The 16452-nt window shown below is 37.0% G+C and overlaps 2 protein-coding genes and 1 non-coding gene across 3 annotated transcripts; 1 reads left to right on the top strand and 2 right to left on the bottom strand.

Moving 5' to 3' along the window:
- The first annotated feature begins 1094 nt into the window (after window positions 1-1094).
- Window positions 1095-6369, top strand: LOC133729373 (integrin-linked protein kinase 1). Its single transcript, XM_062156887.1, has 12 exons — window positions 1095-1526; window positions 1692-1766; window positions 1857-1952; window positions 2143-2228; window positions 2323-2443; window positions 2938-3017; window positions 4101-4163; window positions 4392-4498; window positions 4745-4830; window positions 5078-5199; window positions 5493-5604; window positions 5884-6369. Exons 1-12 carry the CDS (start codon window positions 1206-1208, stop codon window positions 5989-5991), a joined length of 1377 nt encoding a protein of 458 aa, XP_062012871.1. The 5' UTR covers window positions 1095-1205; the 3' UTR covers window positions 5992-6369.
- Window positions 6370-7741: 1372 nt separating this feature from the next.
- On the bottom strand, window positions 7742-7835 carry LOC133734922 (small nucleolar RNA Z101). Its single transcript, XR_009858666.1, has one exon. It is a non-coding gene; the product is annotated as a small nucleolar RNA Z101 (small nucleolar RNA).
- A 1239-nt stretch (window positions 7836-9074) lies between these two features.
- Window positions 9075-9890, bottom strand: LOC133731297 (uncharacterized). The gene has a single exon (XM_062158702.1). The coding sequence runs from the start codon at window positions 9888-9890 to the stop codon at window positions 9075-9077; it is 816 nt and encodes a 271-aa protein (XP_062014686.1).
- Window positions 9891-16452: the final 6562 nt, after the last annotated feature.

Genomic DNA, 16452 nt, shown 5'->3' with positions numbered 1-16452 from the left:
TTTGTTGTTAAATAGTAACCCCAATTAAACTACCAAAGTACCAAGTATGAAAGTTGGGACAAACAGAGTCAATGTGGAAGTAGAAATGTGCATGGGAAAGTGAAGATATAAACGTCGCTGTTAACTTGTTTCATTTCGTCCGGAAAGACAATTCAAATCGCAATAGTTTTCATCTGACGTGGTATTGTAGACTTAATTAATGGATAAGGGAGAGAATAGTTTCCAGGAATCATCAACATTTAGGACCACTTCCTAGTTTCTAACGACTAACGGTACGCACCACTAGCTCATGGATCTAGTTATTGCTATAAAGTCGAAAATTATTTTGTTATATCCAGAAGGACAAAGTACAAACAAATAAATATCAAAGTATTGACCAAAAAAAAAACCAAATAAATATCAAAGTATCAATTAATTCTCCCTATATACTTGATACAGTTTTAGTCTTCTCTTGTTAATGTTGACACTAAGATCAAGCATGAGTAGAAGAGATATAAGTACAAGTATGATCGGACAGTTAGGGCACAATTGAGTAATGAATCAATTACTTACATAACGACTCTTTTTGACAATTCTATTGGATGAGCCATTATGTGTAATTTCTGTGATCTATAAAAATTGAGAAATTTTTCCAAAAAAAAAAAAAAAAAGTAAAGAATCAATTTAACTACTACAACTCAGGACGAAAATTAAGCCATAAACAGTTCGGGTATCTAAGTAAGTCGGCTGTCTATAACACAATCTTAATAAAAATTAGAAAATATTTTCACTTCTTTTCAGACCTAAACTAATCATTAAAATCTTTAAACACCCAGAAAAAATTGATAGAACAATAATAATAAAGGTTTCACATTAGATCGATACTCCCGCGCCCGCCCCTCCAGGTCCACCATAGTTGAGGGAGGGCTTCACCACTTCACCCGCTACACATTACCGACCAGTTCGTTGATGGCGCAATCACCTCACCCGCGCACATTAGCTACACCCCTATCACCCTGCGCCATCGTCGCGTACTAGTCGTTACCCCGAAGTTTCTCCCCACGCGCTCGACCCCAATCGCCAGAAAAGTATAAAACGACGAATTGAAAAAAGAAACCGAAAAAGAAGAACGTTACAGCTAAAAAAAACACACGCGCTTTTCTTCTTCCTATAAACCCGTCGAACATATAGCAAAAAAGAGAGAGAGAGAAAACTTCGCAGCTTTCATGGATTTGAAAACGACGCCGTTGAGGTTCACTCTGGGCAAGCAGTCGTCTCTGGCGCCGGAGCGTGAATCCGACGCCGGAGACGCGGAGGAGGACGAGGTGGAGGTGATCGATCCCCGAGTGAGGCTCATGTACTTGGCCAATGAAGCCGACTTGGACGGGATCAAGGAGCTTCTCGATTCCGGCATCGACGTCAATTTCCGCGACATCGATAATCGGACGGCGCTGCATGTCGCCGCGTGTCAGGGCTACTCCGACGTCGTTTCGCTGCTGCTTGAGCGCGGAGCTGATGTTAATACTAAAGATCGCTGGGGCAGCTCCGTAAGTTCACCCTGCTCACCAAGCTTTAGTCTTAAATTGCTTAATCTCTGCTTGCTTAAGCTTAATTCTGTACAAGACTTAGAGAAATGTAGATGAAAATGTTACGAATAGTTGGAAATCGGAGAAGAAGATGATGATTTTGACAGTCTAGTTTTGCTTGAACAGCCTCTTGCAGATGCTATATACTATAAGAACCATGATGTGATCAAGCTTCTGGAGAAGCGCGGCGCGAAGCCTCTGGTAAAATTTTGATTTACGGTAGTGCTTTCTTGATTTTACTGAGCTGGTTTTTGTTTGATTTGCTTATATTATGCTGGTTAAAATGTTCAGATGGCACCAATGCACGTTAAGTATGCGAGAGAAGTTCCCGAATATGAAATTGATCCCAAGGAGCTTGATTTTACTAACAGTGTTGAAATAACCAAGGTAAATATTTTTATGCTGGTTAAATGTTCAAATTGCCTATGCAAAAGTGCTCGTGAAAAGCTGTTAATGTCGATTTGCTATGGTTTTGAATGTGTTATAAGAAGTGTTTGAATTAGCGTGTTGCTTATTGCTAGTTGATTAATATCTTGTTGTCTTGTTAGTTGTGCTCATCTGTTTCTTTGTGATCCAGGGAACATTCCATTTAGCATCTTGGCGCGGAATACAGGTTGCTGTGAAAAGGCTTGCGGAGGAACTAATTGTTGACGAGGCTAAAGTGTGCGTTGTTCATGAACTACTCATCATTTTTCCAATTCCTTCTTTTCTAGCTTTATGGTCTTTGAAGTTATGGATCACTTTGGTCTTTCTGCAGGAAGGCATTTACGGATGAGCTTGCATTGCTTCAAAAGATACGGCATCCAAATGTAGTGCAATTTCTGGGTGCAGTAACTCAAAGTAGTCCAATGATGATTGTAACAGAATACTTGCCTAAGGTTTTGTCCCTTTTCTGTGCTTGTATTTGGTATCTAATCTTTCTAAAATATTTTCTAGTAACTCATTTGGAATAGTTGCAATGTTTGTGCCTCCATAATGTTAGAGGAATGGTTATATTTCGTAATGTTTCAGCAAAAGCTCATGTTTTGGTAGTGTGAAGTGAAAGCTTGAGGTGCTTCATTGCTCTTAGATGGTTGTGCTTTTTTGTCCATATTAGTGCTCAAAATAGGGCTCTAAGGATCCATTGCTAATTGCAGAATTAAATAGGCATAACCTTGTTAATATGATTTACTTGCATCTTCTGTCTTGTATTTTTTTTTTTTTTTTTTTTTTGCCAGTCAGATTAGAGTTCCTGGGTAACATAGAACCTTTACTTTGTTGAGTTGACGTTCCTCTACAGAGGTGCATGGAAGTAAAATGGAACACAGTAGCTAGTTTGGAGCTTAAAATTTAGAATTTTGTAGATCTTTATTTTGTTTTGGCCTTATTGCAGGGAGACCTACGTGCATTTTTAAAAAGAAAAGGAGCATTGAAACCGTCGACAGCTGTGAGATTTGCACTTGATATTGCAAGGTCCGTTATTCTTTTGATTTGGCCTTGATGATCATTTTCTGAATATCAACAGATAACAAATTTGAAGAATTATAATTTACCTGTTAGAATAAAGGATTCATTGCATTTACAAAGGAGGACATTTGTTAAAAAACTCAAATGCAAGAGTACAATGTTATACAAAGTGGAAAGAGGTCATTAATATATCTTACATATAGATTGAATTTCAGAGTTATTGTCCATTTTGTTGAAATGTCTGTCCTTGATTTGATTGTGGTTCTTTATCCCAGTTGCTTATTTAGTGGTGATGGCTTCGGTTAGTAAGCTAATGAGCATTTCCTTTAGCATCATCTTCTATTCTCCCTTTTTTGTCATGGCAAACAAAAGTAAGCTAATGAGCATTTCCTTTAGCATCATCTTCTATTCTCCATTTTTTGTCATGGCAAACAAAAGTATGTGTTCTGTTTGTTGTGTCCACCAAGATTCAACACAGGATTTAAAATTTCTTGGCTTACTAGAGGCTCTGCAGAAATGAGAGGCATCATTTCTTTAATTTAATTTTTTTTCTTTTTCATTTGTTTTTCATGTTTATATGTTTTTTTTTTCCTCTTGTCACAGAATAGAATAGAGCAAAACAAACACAATATGCTACCTAGTTTGGTAGAAATAAGCATCCTATCAAGCATATGCATCCTGGATCTAAATGACTGCATCAGTTTTTGCAATTTCAAAAGCATTATTGCCTAAACCAATCCAACTTCTGAACTTGGTCTTTGCTTCAAGTCCTGAAAACCTCTAGATATAAGTTCTTAACAGCTCTTTCTTGTTAAAAATTTTAATGCTTGGATGCTCTGCATACAAAATATAATTGGATTTGTAGTTGCAAGATCTTATTTTCATTCCTGTATTAAAGGCAATTTAAAGTAAAAACTGATTTACTTATTCTACAATGAATGCTTCAGGAGTAAAGACTATCACCGCATTGAGGCTTGGTTGATAAACAGCTAACATGTATTTTGGTTGCTTACTTTTGTTTTGAGAGCAAAATCATTTTTTATTGCTTGAATATAGTTCTTTACCACATTATCTCTGGATATCATGCAGGGGAATGAATTATTTGCATGAGAATAAACCAGCACCAATTATTCATCGTGATCTTGAGCCTTCGTAAGTTTCTTCTTTTTTTCTTTCTAATCTCCATTCTGGTCTTAGCATTTACCAAGAGGCCCATTTTCTTTGGTTATCTTTTCTTCGTTTACTGGTCTTTCACCTGAAGAACTCATGTTCATATTCACATTACTATTTCAAAAGAGGATTCTGTTGTTTCCCTTGATAGCCTTAATAGTGTTAATGGCAGGCCTTTTCTTCTAATGTTGCTAACTAGTTTGATGACAGAAATATATTGCGAGATGATTCTGGGACCATAAAAGTTGCTGATTTTGGAGTGAGCAAGTTGCTGACGGTTAAAGAAGATAAGCCTTTGATTTGTCAAGATGCTTCATGTGAGTGTTTTCTTCTGGGCAATACTATATTGAATAGATCCTTACCAAACTAATATGTTGCTTAGGTGCAGTGTTGCCTAGGTAGTATCTTTCTGAAAGGGAAAAAAGTAGTTCTCTCTGGTTCTTTTTCTATACAGATATACTTTTCTATAATTTAGTAGCCCTTCATTGTGGAAACTTACATGCCATCGGTTGAAGTTATAGATTGTGAGTGACTCAGTATCATTTGTTGATTTCCATTGACAGGTCGATACATAGCTCCTGAGGTTTCTAAGAATGAAGAATATGATACAAAAGTGGATGTATTCTCTTTTGCTTTAATCCTACAAGAGGTAGATGGCTCATTTCTGAATCCTAGACTAGTTTCATCTATGAAGACATTGTCATGCCATCTTAGTGCATAGTTCCACACCCATGTTATACATCAACTGTCTCTTTCAACATGAATTTATTATCAAAGAGTTTAAGTCAATACATGGGAGATATATTGTGTGTTTATCATGAAGAAGATGACCATTTCTTAAGCATGAATCAATAAATGTATCAAGCTTCATTACTGACCTTAGTATGCTGTATCAGATGATAGAAGGCTGTCCACCATTTTCTGCCAAGCAAGATAGTGAAGTTCCAAAAGTATATGTTGCAAGAGAGCGCCCACCTTTCAGAGCTCCAGTAAAGCGTTATGCACATGGCCTTAGAGAGTAAGTGTGTTGCTAAAACAACTTTCTCTGCTTTTATTGATTAGAGTTTCTGTTCGGAATTTCAGTCCCTACTGATGGGCATTTTGTTATTGGTGTTTCTACCGACAATGCAAACCCCTTCATATATTACTTCTTTGCCAGCATGTTTTGTATAGTTTCTCTTCCTCAGAGTATCATCAAATGTAGCATTTGAGTTTCCAGAAGCCGATCAAACTTTGTTTTCTTAACTCTGTGTGTGCTCTCTCTTTAGGGTCACAAACATTATCTGATCTTGTTCTGATACCTGCTAACAGGTTAATTGAGGAGTGCTGGAATGAGAAGCCAGCTAAAAGACCATCGTTTAGGCAAATAATCTTGAGGTTGGAATCTATTTACAACACCATCGGCCATAAAAGGCGTTGGAAGGTCTGCTCCCTCTCTGGATTTATCTTTCTGGAATAAGTATTAGATGAATTTGAGAAACTGAATAACTGAAAAAAAAAACCTTCACATTTGGTAAATTAAAGTTATTAAATGGCCTGTAAATCCTGAATTACTTTTCTTGAATTCATGAAGTATCATTCAAGGGTTTGGGGAATTCTAATAATAGGATGGTGGTTTCCTGCTGTCACTTTGTTTACTGTTACATTCCTGCATATACTTGCTGAAGAAGTCTTTTTCGTACCCTCCACGTAATATGTACAGGTTAGACCATTGAAATGCTTTCCAAATCTAGAAGCCATGTTGAGGAAAGATCATATCAGTCTGAGCAGCAGAAGCCGTTCATCACGTTCCTCTGCTAGCAGCATATAAAAACAGAATCTTATATGAATGTCTAAACAGCTAGCAGACGTTACCATCTCCAGCTTGATAGCGGAAACTTTGTTCACAAGACAGTAGAATTCGGTTGTGCAACTCCACTAATAGTCATTAAATTTGAATTCTTCAAGATTCTTTTTAACTCTCCCTTTGATAACCTGGGCTGAGAACCGCATTTTGTATATCGCATTGTGCATGTAAGTGCATCTTATGTGTAATCCAAGAATATTTACTTAGCATCGCCGTGAATATAGAACTGACGATGTTATGCTGAAGCAGGAGTACTCTGGTATTGCCTTTTGTGAGATAGGTTTGTAACTCAGTAAGTAAAGCTTTGGAAATATGGCATTATTTGACATAAATTATTTTGCATTCTGAACAAAACCTATTTGTGGTCCGTTGATGATTTATTGGTTTCGGGGTATGCGTCATTGACAATGCTGGATGAGGTTCTAAATTCAAGCCTGCATGGGCTTTTGGATAAAAAGATGCAAATAAATAAATGGGCGAGCTTTTTCAAAGTGTGTGAGAGACACTCTGATTTACTCAAGCCAAATGAGCTTTCCCTACTATCTCAACATAAGTTGGTTGAGACCAGTTAAGTACATTTCTAAATCAAACAAATTCCTACTGTAAGAGTCATAGCTTGGAGAGCAAACTCTAAGATTGCCTTGACCACTAAACAAGTAAAGAACAAAAAAGGAATGTAAATTACCAGAAAAAGACATTGCAAACTCTGGCAATTGGGAGAAATGTTCACAGTTTTCTGGCATTCTGGTGAACTAAAACCTTCCACAATTGCAACTTAGGTAACTTTCAGACAAAGCAAGCATGGAACTGGAATATGAAATAATAACTGTACTTCTAGAGACCACCCAAAAGAATAAAAGAAATGGAATGATGATCTTCATCCCTTTGGAGTGGTGAATACATGAACAAATAAGGATTTTTATTACATGTCTCCTCCATTGGAACATATCATATTGATATGTTGCAATCTCAAGAGAGGATTGCACATTTATCTTCTGTAGAGTAAAATGATTGATTACCAACTTAGCTAAAGTGCATTTGTACGTATGTGGCCACAAAGAAAATTTTAAATTTACTTTGAGTTTTATTTTACATGTTTTCAGTCGACCAAAATTCGAATGAGGCAATTCCGAGATTCGAATGAGGCAATTGTCTTGGACTCTCTGACTATCAAATATAACTAAATATGAAAAAACTTTTCGTTTCATTTCTACCTTTTGTAAAATCCAAAATTTTCCCAATGCGGGAATTCCAGAAGTGAAATATACATCTTGTGCCTCACTATTTTATGTAGGGCTGGGCACGGGTCAGGACGGGCCGGTTATTGAGTGATACCGAGCCCAGTACCAAAAATATTATTCGAGACGGGCCAGGACGGGATTAAGTTTTTTTAAAGTTGGTACCGAAGGTACCGAAACCAAGCGGGATCGGGTCGGGCCCGGGCCCAATTCTAGATACCCGACTCTCTCTCTCTCTCTCTCTTTTTTTTTTTTTTGCCCACACTTAAGTACTCAAGTACTTAACACTTAACAGGTATCCAAAATTTCCAGATTTCAATCATTCCAGGATGCAGCTGTGACGATCAAAACTTTGGCCAACAAAGCAAACAATGACTTGATAAATCAAAATTGAGAACTACAACAAAGATAATCCCACAAAATTGAGCCAAAAATAACAGAAACTTGATAGAACTTGGAAACCGAAAAAAAAAAAACTTGGGCATCAGTTCTCCAAGATGAAAGTAAAACATCATTGAATATTCAGACGCAAATTACCCACAATACCATGAGACTCATCAGCTGCCCAAATTGAAAGAAAAACAAGACAAAAACTTGAGATCCATATGTGTGCGTGAATGTTATGGAAAAATGAGAAAGAAAGTGATCAGAACCACAACCAATTCAAAGTAAGACAGCGAATTGAAGATAAGAATTTTTATCCTCACTTCACTTTCTTTCATCGATCCACAAATTCTTAAAACCAATTCAACTACAACCAAATACAGAAACATGAAAGTGGGGGGAATTGGAAGTGGAAAACGGATTGAAAGCGATCGAAACCTGTCGGGATTCACTGTAACATCACACATCAGTCACCGTACCTTCCGACGGTGTTGGCGATGCGATCTTTACAGGGCTCGGGAAACGGCGTGACATTGTCCCAGACGAGCTCGTCGTTGACAGGGAGGGGATCTGGGATTTAGATGAAGAACAGAAGAAGATCTGGAGATCGAGTGGATAAGAGAGTGAATTGGTGATCGAGGTCTTCCGTCTTCGTTTAGCGGTTTAGTCGATTAGGTTAAAGGTTAGTGATCAGGTGTGGTCATTCCTTTGTGTTCCCAACTAAACTATCCAATCAAACTCAGCCAAGTAATGTAAAAAATTAAAGATTTAATTTAATTAATTTAAAAGGGGACGGGACGGGACCAATCGGTATCTATTGGGCTGGTACCGGTACCGGGCCTGTTTTCTCTGGACAGGGCGGGCCTAAACATTAAATTTCAGATTTTGATACCGGCCCGTATGGGTGGTTTTCGGGACGGTTTCGGAACGGGAACGGGCCTTCGGTTTTGCATGCCCAGCCCTAATTTTATGTTTGACATGGGTCAAAAGTAACATATGGAGGAATTCTTACATGGGGCAAACGTACCACGTGGCGGTGGGGTAACCCAATCAAAATTCAGAAAATTTTAAGTGTGTTCCGAAACTATCCTTACTGATCATTAAAATGAAATATCCAAAACACCCCCTTGCATGTTCACTAATTGGGCAACCTTACCAGCCACGTGGTACGTTTGCCCTACGTAAGAATCTCTCATCTCGACGCATCAATTGCATCAACATTATTATAAGTATTCCAATTAATTGGAATTCATGAGAACCATGAATTAGTATTTAATACGTACTCTTCTTGGCTTTTGAGAAATCGGAGGTAGAGTTTAACCAGCCAAAGTGAAATTTTCGTAATTAATTAGGATAAGCATACACACACACCCCACATTTTTTTTTTTTTTTTGAATTATAAAAGAACTTTTATTAAGAAAGACCTCAATGGAGGTACTGATAATCGTGATTGAGAACATCACGAATACAAGCAGGTGCTAGACCTAGCCATACACAACTGTTACCAGTTTCAAACCCAATGCCAGCAAGCCTATGTGCCACCATATTGGAGGATCGTGGCTGATACTCAAGACGGATGCTTGGGATTTTCTGCATGGCACATCGTATGTCATCAATTAATCCTCCATTAGCTAATAGTGTGTAATCAGAACATAGAGCCTCGGCAATGGCCATTGTGCTATCACTTTCCACCACCACCTGTTGCACTTGGAGGGAGACCAGTAAATCAAGACCAGCCCGAATGGCCATGAGCTCACATTGCTTCGGAGACGCAGCATGTCCAACTGGACTAGCAAAGGCTGCGACAAATCTTCCTGAGGCATCCCGTAAGACGCCTCCAACACCTCCCTTAGTTGTTGATGATAAGAACGCAGCATCCACGTTCAATTTAAGAGCACCATGCTCATCAGGTTTCCACTTAGGACGTAAAAGCACCTGAGGTTTTTTCACACCTCCTTGAGCCTTCTGAAACTCATCAAGCCAGGAGAAGCTGCTTAATAGCATATCTTGGGCTGTTTGTTGTATACCAGACCACAACATGTTGTTTCTGTTTTTCCACATAGCCCAAATCATCATCATTAAACGTGCAAAGCTGTCCGGACTCAGAGTGACAGCCCTTTCCAACATCCATTCCTTGAAATTAAGGGATGGTAAAATAGTATCATGTAGATTAAAAGGAGGATTCGAGAGTATGGTGGACGCAACCTGGCATTTGCAGAACAAATGAACTACATCCTCCATGCGATGGTTACACAGGAGGCAGTTGGGATCTCCATCATACCCTTTAGTAAGCAGTCTTTCTCGAGTGGGAAGCAAATTATTACAAGCACGCCACACACAAATACTCACCTTGCCAGGTACTTTGGCTTGCCATAACGTCTTCCAGAGGTCCTTGTATGGATCACCATGTGATGTGGAGGTAATTAAACTAGCTTGTTATTTTTTTTTTTTTTTTTTTGAAAGGAAAGGTTGAGAACTAATGGAGAAGAACAATTATATTTTGGGATATTTTTGAGGAAGAAAAAGTCTATTAATATAAGAGACCGGTGTTTTATGTCACAAAATTTCATCACTCAATTGTTGAGCAGTACGTGAATAATATATAACATCGATCTCCATAACTACTGCCGAAGTACCGATGAATTCAACATGGTTGAGGAAGAAGAACATGCATTACATTCTTTTATATATTCTCTATGGTCATAATCGTATATATTGCAAATGACTTCAGCCAGTCCAATGTGTTTGCCTGTTTGGTCACTAAAGGAAGTTGGAATAGAAAGCAAAGGATGGAGATAGAGGTAGACATGCATCTCATGTTATTGGGGGATATATGATCAAAGTCACGAAAGCATGATGACCATACTCCATGTTCAATGTCTTGAATTATAGTTACTGATCGTTTAGAATTGATGGTCTAGTTAAGAAAATAAAGAAGAAAGAAAAAATCTTCAGCACTTGTAAAATCTTCAATCTTATATCTTGACATTCCCAGTTCGATGGATACAAAGGTAAGAACGTACAATCATTAAAGTCATTGATTTAGCTTGGATTAGAGATTAGAAGCATATCTAGACGTTGGAGGCAGATTCTCCTCATTTGGTGCATTGGTGTCTTCGAGTTGCATGGGGTAACTATTCACATCAAATAGCTCAAATCAAATTCCGCTCCTCACATATTTTCAGAGAAGATAATCAAGTGCAGATGCTCTTGCTAATTTTTGTTGTTCTTCTAATGGTCTAGTTTGGTGGGACGTCTTTGCACCACCTGTTATTTTTTATTCCTGCAATAGAAATTACTCGGGTCTTCCCAATTTCCGTATTCGTTAGATATTGTTTCCTGAAGGTTTGGCCCCCCTCTTTGTATCACTACTTATTTTTAGTGAATAGATTCTTCTGCGCATGTAGTTTATATAAAAAATAATAATAATAATAAATTTAAAAAAAAAAAAAAAACATTGGTAAAATCTCCAATTATACGAATGTTTTCATTTGGTTTTTGCATGAACCTTGGATTGTACAGGAAGATTTTTTTTTCCTTGTAAGACAGGAAAATTTTTATTTTTCATGAGCAAGTATCATAATTTGTTCTAGTAACATCAGTCTTCCATTTTGTTAGTGGGAGATTTTGAGTTAACGTAAGGACCAATCGCGGTGTATTGTTAATTATAATTAATAAAATAAATTATTTCGATGAAAAGAGAGATTATAGAGAGGGAGATCCAAAACCCCTCGGGACAATGAGATTACTGAATAAGAGAAAACTAAGAACTTCTAGTCTCTAGTACGTACTATGTACGAAGAGCAAGTATAAATGGTGCATGGTAGAGCGAAATCTATCTTATCAATCAACCCCAAAGTAGATTTGCCAATATTCGATCTATTTCTAATCAAACATGCTTATGTTATATAATCCAGAGTTCCAAACTAACAATATATAGCGTTGATAACAGCCATCACTTTTTGTGGCGACAAAACATGGAATATATAAGGTCCTTACATAAGTTGTTTTAATCTTTACATAATCACTTCACTATGTGATGTATGGAGGAAGCCGAATCATAACTAGAGAGCGATGAAGATAGGAGTGGTTGTGATAAGTTGCTTATGAGCAACACCTTTACTAAACAAGTGGGGTAGTTGAAAACAACTACTAACAGATATTAGCTAAACATAGATATAAGCTTTCACTTTCTTTTGCTTTCAATGGCAGTCTCGAATCTCGATCAAGTGATGAGAGGCCCTTTGAGAATTTGAAGGCGCGCAAAAATTCTTCACTCATGCATAGCCTAATTAACAGCAATATTACTAATTTGAAAACCTTTTTTCACCAAAAGTAAGACTCTACTAAAGTTTTGAACACCTACATAACTAACCAAAAAGAAGAGCCTTGATCGATACTACGATAAGTCTAGGGCATAGCATAAAAGTTGGACCATAATGTATCACATAAATTATTTCACCAAAGAAAGAAATTAGTATATATCATCTAAATTTATAATTATTGCTACCAATATCCACGTAGACTTGGCAAAGGTATAACTGAATTTGGTAAGCTATTGAAAAAGAGTGAGCCATTGTATTCTATATGTACCACTTAAAGTTGTACAAAGCAACCGTATTAGGTGCAAATTTATTGGACCCAATCCCAATAATTTCTTACTTTTATTTTCCCTTTACCCTTTTTAGGGCTCCTTCAACTTTCAGATGATCATGAGGTACTACTTGCTATTAGACTCCTAGCTGGCTTTTAATAGTTCATAAATTCTGAAAATGAAAATATTGAGTTAAACTCTAAACAACAAAATTACTATTGCCGAAATGACCACTACCAGCATCAAACTCTAATGAAAATGGTGATATGGCGGAGGCTCTGGCTCATTGTGTGGGGTTGCGCAGCCCTTTGACCTAACGCTAATTTAGGTTAGAAACGATGTAACCCCTTTGACTTAAAACCCAAAGCCGCCGCGATAGTTCAGGCAAGTCTTTGCATATAAAGGAGGGAGGCATGTACGTAACACGAACTTTAAAACCTAGAAGCGGCACCATATGCAGCTTAGTTTGTTACCAAACGAGTTATTCTAGTAGCAAGAAACAATCTATACCTAATCATTATCATAAAAAGAAAAAAAGATAACACGCCGATCAAAAGATCAAAAGCTGAAATTAGTATGTTATATGGAGTAGGTAGAATTTTCTAAATTATTTCGTATTAACATCTTTTTTCATTGAAAACCCCAAGTATGTGAGTTGAAGAACTGACTTCAAGCAAGGTAAGAAGGTGAAATTGCAATATGCATTAATGCAGTTAGGTCTTTGCATTGAAGAGTAACCACCTATATATCTCCATCATTTTTTTTTTTTTTTGAAAAGGATATATCTCCATCATTTGATAGACATAAATTTGTTAATAGTTGCTTATTTTGCGGTCTTTTTTTTTATTTTATTTTTACAAAGAATATTAGTTACACTTGGCTCGGACTAGCACTTTGAAGAAATGTAATTCAATGTGATTAAAGATCTGCTATTTGCAAATACTCTGTAGAAAATTAGTTTGGTGCGTTCGTTTTTATGTGTTAATTAGTACATAAACTTAAGTATAAAGGGGTATTACTAATAAGAGTTTATCTCCACATGGACTAAAACTACTTTTTCCCTTCCGAGCTAAACAGTGAAGACCTGCCTGGTTTCTGGGTTTACGATGAAGTGACAGAGTTTTGGTGAAACATAGCTACTCGATAGATCGAAAACTAGAAGTAAGTATGTGTTTGAGAAGATAGGAATTCATAGCTACAGAGTCATATCAACTCAAGTTGGGTGCGTTTTGATCAATAACTCCAAATCTCACGATGACTTGTTTTCGTTCTTCTTTCTGTTGAACTTTGTTTTTACACGCATCAGAAGATGTCCATATGGAAGCTAGAGTTACTTGTCGTAGGACGAAGAAAGGGATAACATGAACTTATATAGAGTCGGAAACATTTTTACCATTGTACTCTTTGGCTTCAAAATCTTCTTTGTATACCTAAACTTAACGGTATATCATTGGTGATCTAACGGCAAAGCATCAGTTACCTTTTTAACTTTCCGGTTGCAAATGCTTTTATTACTTTCAAGATGTAGAACCTGATAAAGTAATCTGGGATTCACATCCAAAACTAATTGGCAATGGAGGGAGTGACCCAAACCCTTATAAACTCATAGGGAATGTATATATTCTCAACACGCCCTCGCACGTGCGTGGAATTTTCAAGACATATGCGTGGACAACTTTGGGTGACGTGGAGCCCGTGTGGCCGTGAGGCATGCACACGTGGGATAACCCACTATGATATCATGATAAAGTAATCTGAGGTTCATATCCAAAACCAATTGGCAATGGATGAAGTGACCCAAACTCTTATAAACTCATAGGCAATGTATATATTTTCAACAGAACCATCATTCAAAACTTGAGATTAAACTTGAAACCCTAGTTAATCCCGAAGTGAGTGAAAAAGAAAAGTGGACGCACCACGTTTTATAATACCATAAGCTGGAGAATAAACCTAAATCCCATACACAACGGATTGATTTCTAAAACCAGATAAATATGGGAATATGGAATTTCGATTATAATATTATATGGTAACAGTTGCCGTCAAGGTGGTCCTCATAGGAGAGATGGGTAAGATTTTCTTGTTTGTGAAACCCATCCAAGAGTCTTGACGTAATTCATGAGGGAATGGATAGTCACCATCCCTTCTAGTCTAGACCTGTATATATATAAGCAAACGTAGACTTGGATCCATATACCATCACGAATTCACGATAATCAAATATAAGAGCTTGTATATATGTAAGATCGTATATACAACACATTGACGTACATATCAAGTATATCATACAAGAACATGTGCATGGAATTATTATATACTACTGTTTTGTGGGATATTCCAACGTCATCGATTGTGTTCAATAATTGATGTGCTCGTTCAGCAATGTACGTGTATGAGTCTGGGAGTCGAATTAAGCTTGCTTAGAGTTAAGAATTAGATGTGTTTAGTTTGTTCACGTCCATAAAAAAAGATATTGTAGGACTCTGTAATACACAGTATTAGTTAGGCTAGTTAGGCTAACTAACTAGTTGTGAGATTTGAACCCGTGACCTCCACAGTATTAGTTAGGCTAGTTAACCAACAGGCCACGGCTCACCGACTATTTTTAATTTATTATTAGTTAGCAATTAGAGGTGTTTAGTTTGTTCAAGTTAATAAACAAAGACAGCGTACGGCTCTTTAACACATACACCATTTCCATCAACATGCATTTTTATTATTCTTCGTTGACTGAACCCGATCGTGAATATTCGATAATTAAGCTTAATTATATCAGTCAGACCGACAGATTACATATACAGGCTGGGATGATAATGAAGTTGCAAGCAAAAGTTGAAGTTGCATATTAACTGGAGCTAGATATATAGGATATAGCTTATGTGCATAGTCAACATTACACATTTGGGTGCTAATTAAACTGCTAATTATGTGTTTTGAGATTGAGATGGTGCCAATAAGGGTGGGTAAGAAAAAAGAGACATGCATCATGTACCTCTAGAAACCAATTCGATCATGATAAAGTGACTTGGCATGATCAATTAATAGAACCACCAGTAGACAGCGCACTGCACACGGGTGGGGAATAGCTATAGCTACTAGTTAAAAACCACTAGAGCTAGATCGAATCGGCAACAAAAGGCTAGGGCAACTCCAACTTAGGGTTCAAAGTTTATATATGGTAAAATTCTAAATAGTAGAGTCTCGCATCACATGGGAAACTCCAAGTTAGGGATCAAATTCATGTATGGTAAACTAGTAAAGTCTCACATGTATGAACAGAGCAAGAGCACTCTCTGCATCAAAACTACTATTACACCTTTTTCTTTTTCTTTAAAAAAAAAAAATTGAAATCCAATCAAGTTGGGAGTATCATTCCCACATCATATTATTATACATGGAGGGACATAAAAAAAAGACATTGAATGTGAACCCCAAATTACATTAGAAACATTACAAGAATTCTCATAAAGAACGTCCTGAATAATAGAAAAAGTCTCATCTAACTGCTATAACCCATCAATATAAGACAAACTAACAAGGTTAAACAACCTACGAGCTTACCATATACTTCACGGTAGATATGTCGAATCTGAAAATGGATAGCTCTCATGTAAGCTCAGCAATCATCCACAATGCGAGCTATCTCAGTATGCAACCCGTCCACCTTTTCAATTATGGCTGAAATAAGCATGGCACATTCACTTTCTGATTCGATCGATGACCGCCCTTGATGAAGAGCAATAAGTAGCCCAGCTCTACATGCTTCAACCTCCATGTGAAATGTTAATCAACGCCACCACAACCTTTCTCAGAGTTATAAGCTCCATTTGTTTTATTTTCGATTACACATGCATTTTTCTTTGTAGAACTAGTTCATTAGGATCAGGGTCATTTATGGAAATTCAATATGTGTGTGTGTGTGTGTGTTTCGACGGGAATTATTTATGTAGCAACTTGATGCATATGGAGAGTATGGTGTTTATGTTTATAATTGATGGCTGATTGAAATTAATCACCACTGATATGAAAACAACATTAAAAAAATGCAATTATGAAGGAAAATATCAAATAAAGAAGTTTAAGTTAACCAATATGCATTGCTAATTTTTTTTAATCAATCCATCAATGATTGTTATTAAACTCGAGCCAGAACAACCATTACACATCCCTTTACTACCATTCAATGATTCAAAGATAGGCAAGAGT

Source organism: Rosa rugosa, chromosome 2, assembly GCF_958449725.1.
Source record: "Rosa rugosa chromosome 2, drRosRugo1.1, whole genome shotgun sequence".
NCBI classification, from domain to species: domain Eukaryota; kingdom Viridiplantae; phylum Streptophyta; class Magnoliopsida; order Rosales; family Rosaceae; genus Rosa; species Rosa rugosa.
Note: the sequence above shows the minus strand (reverse complement) of the source record. Positions and strands in the feature narration are given on the sequence as shown.

What these genes read in the sequence shown, in the direction of transcription:
- LOC133731297 (XM_062158702.1), bottom strand. Translation starts at nt 9,890, where the DNA reads ATGGAGGATGTAGTTCATTTGTTCTGCAAATGCCAGGTTGCGTCCACC.
- LOC133729373 (XM_062156887.1), top strand. Translation starts at nt 1,206, where the DNA reads ATGGATTTGAAAACGACGCCGTTGAGGTTCACTCTGGGCAAGCAGTCG. An exon ending in ATTGTTGACGAGGCTAAAGT is followed by an intron (nt 2,229 to 2,322) that starts GTGCGTTGTTCA and finishes GTCTTTCTGCAG; the next exon opens with GAAGGCATTTACGGATGAGC. An exon ending in TTGCTTTAATCCTACAAGAG is followed by an intron (nt 4,831 to 5,077) that starts GTAGATGGCTCA and finishes ATGCTGTATCAG; the next exon opens with ATGATAGAAGGCTGTCCACC.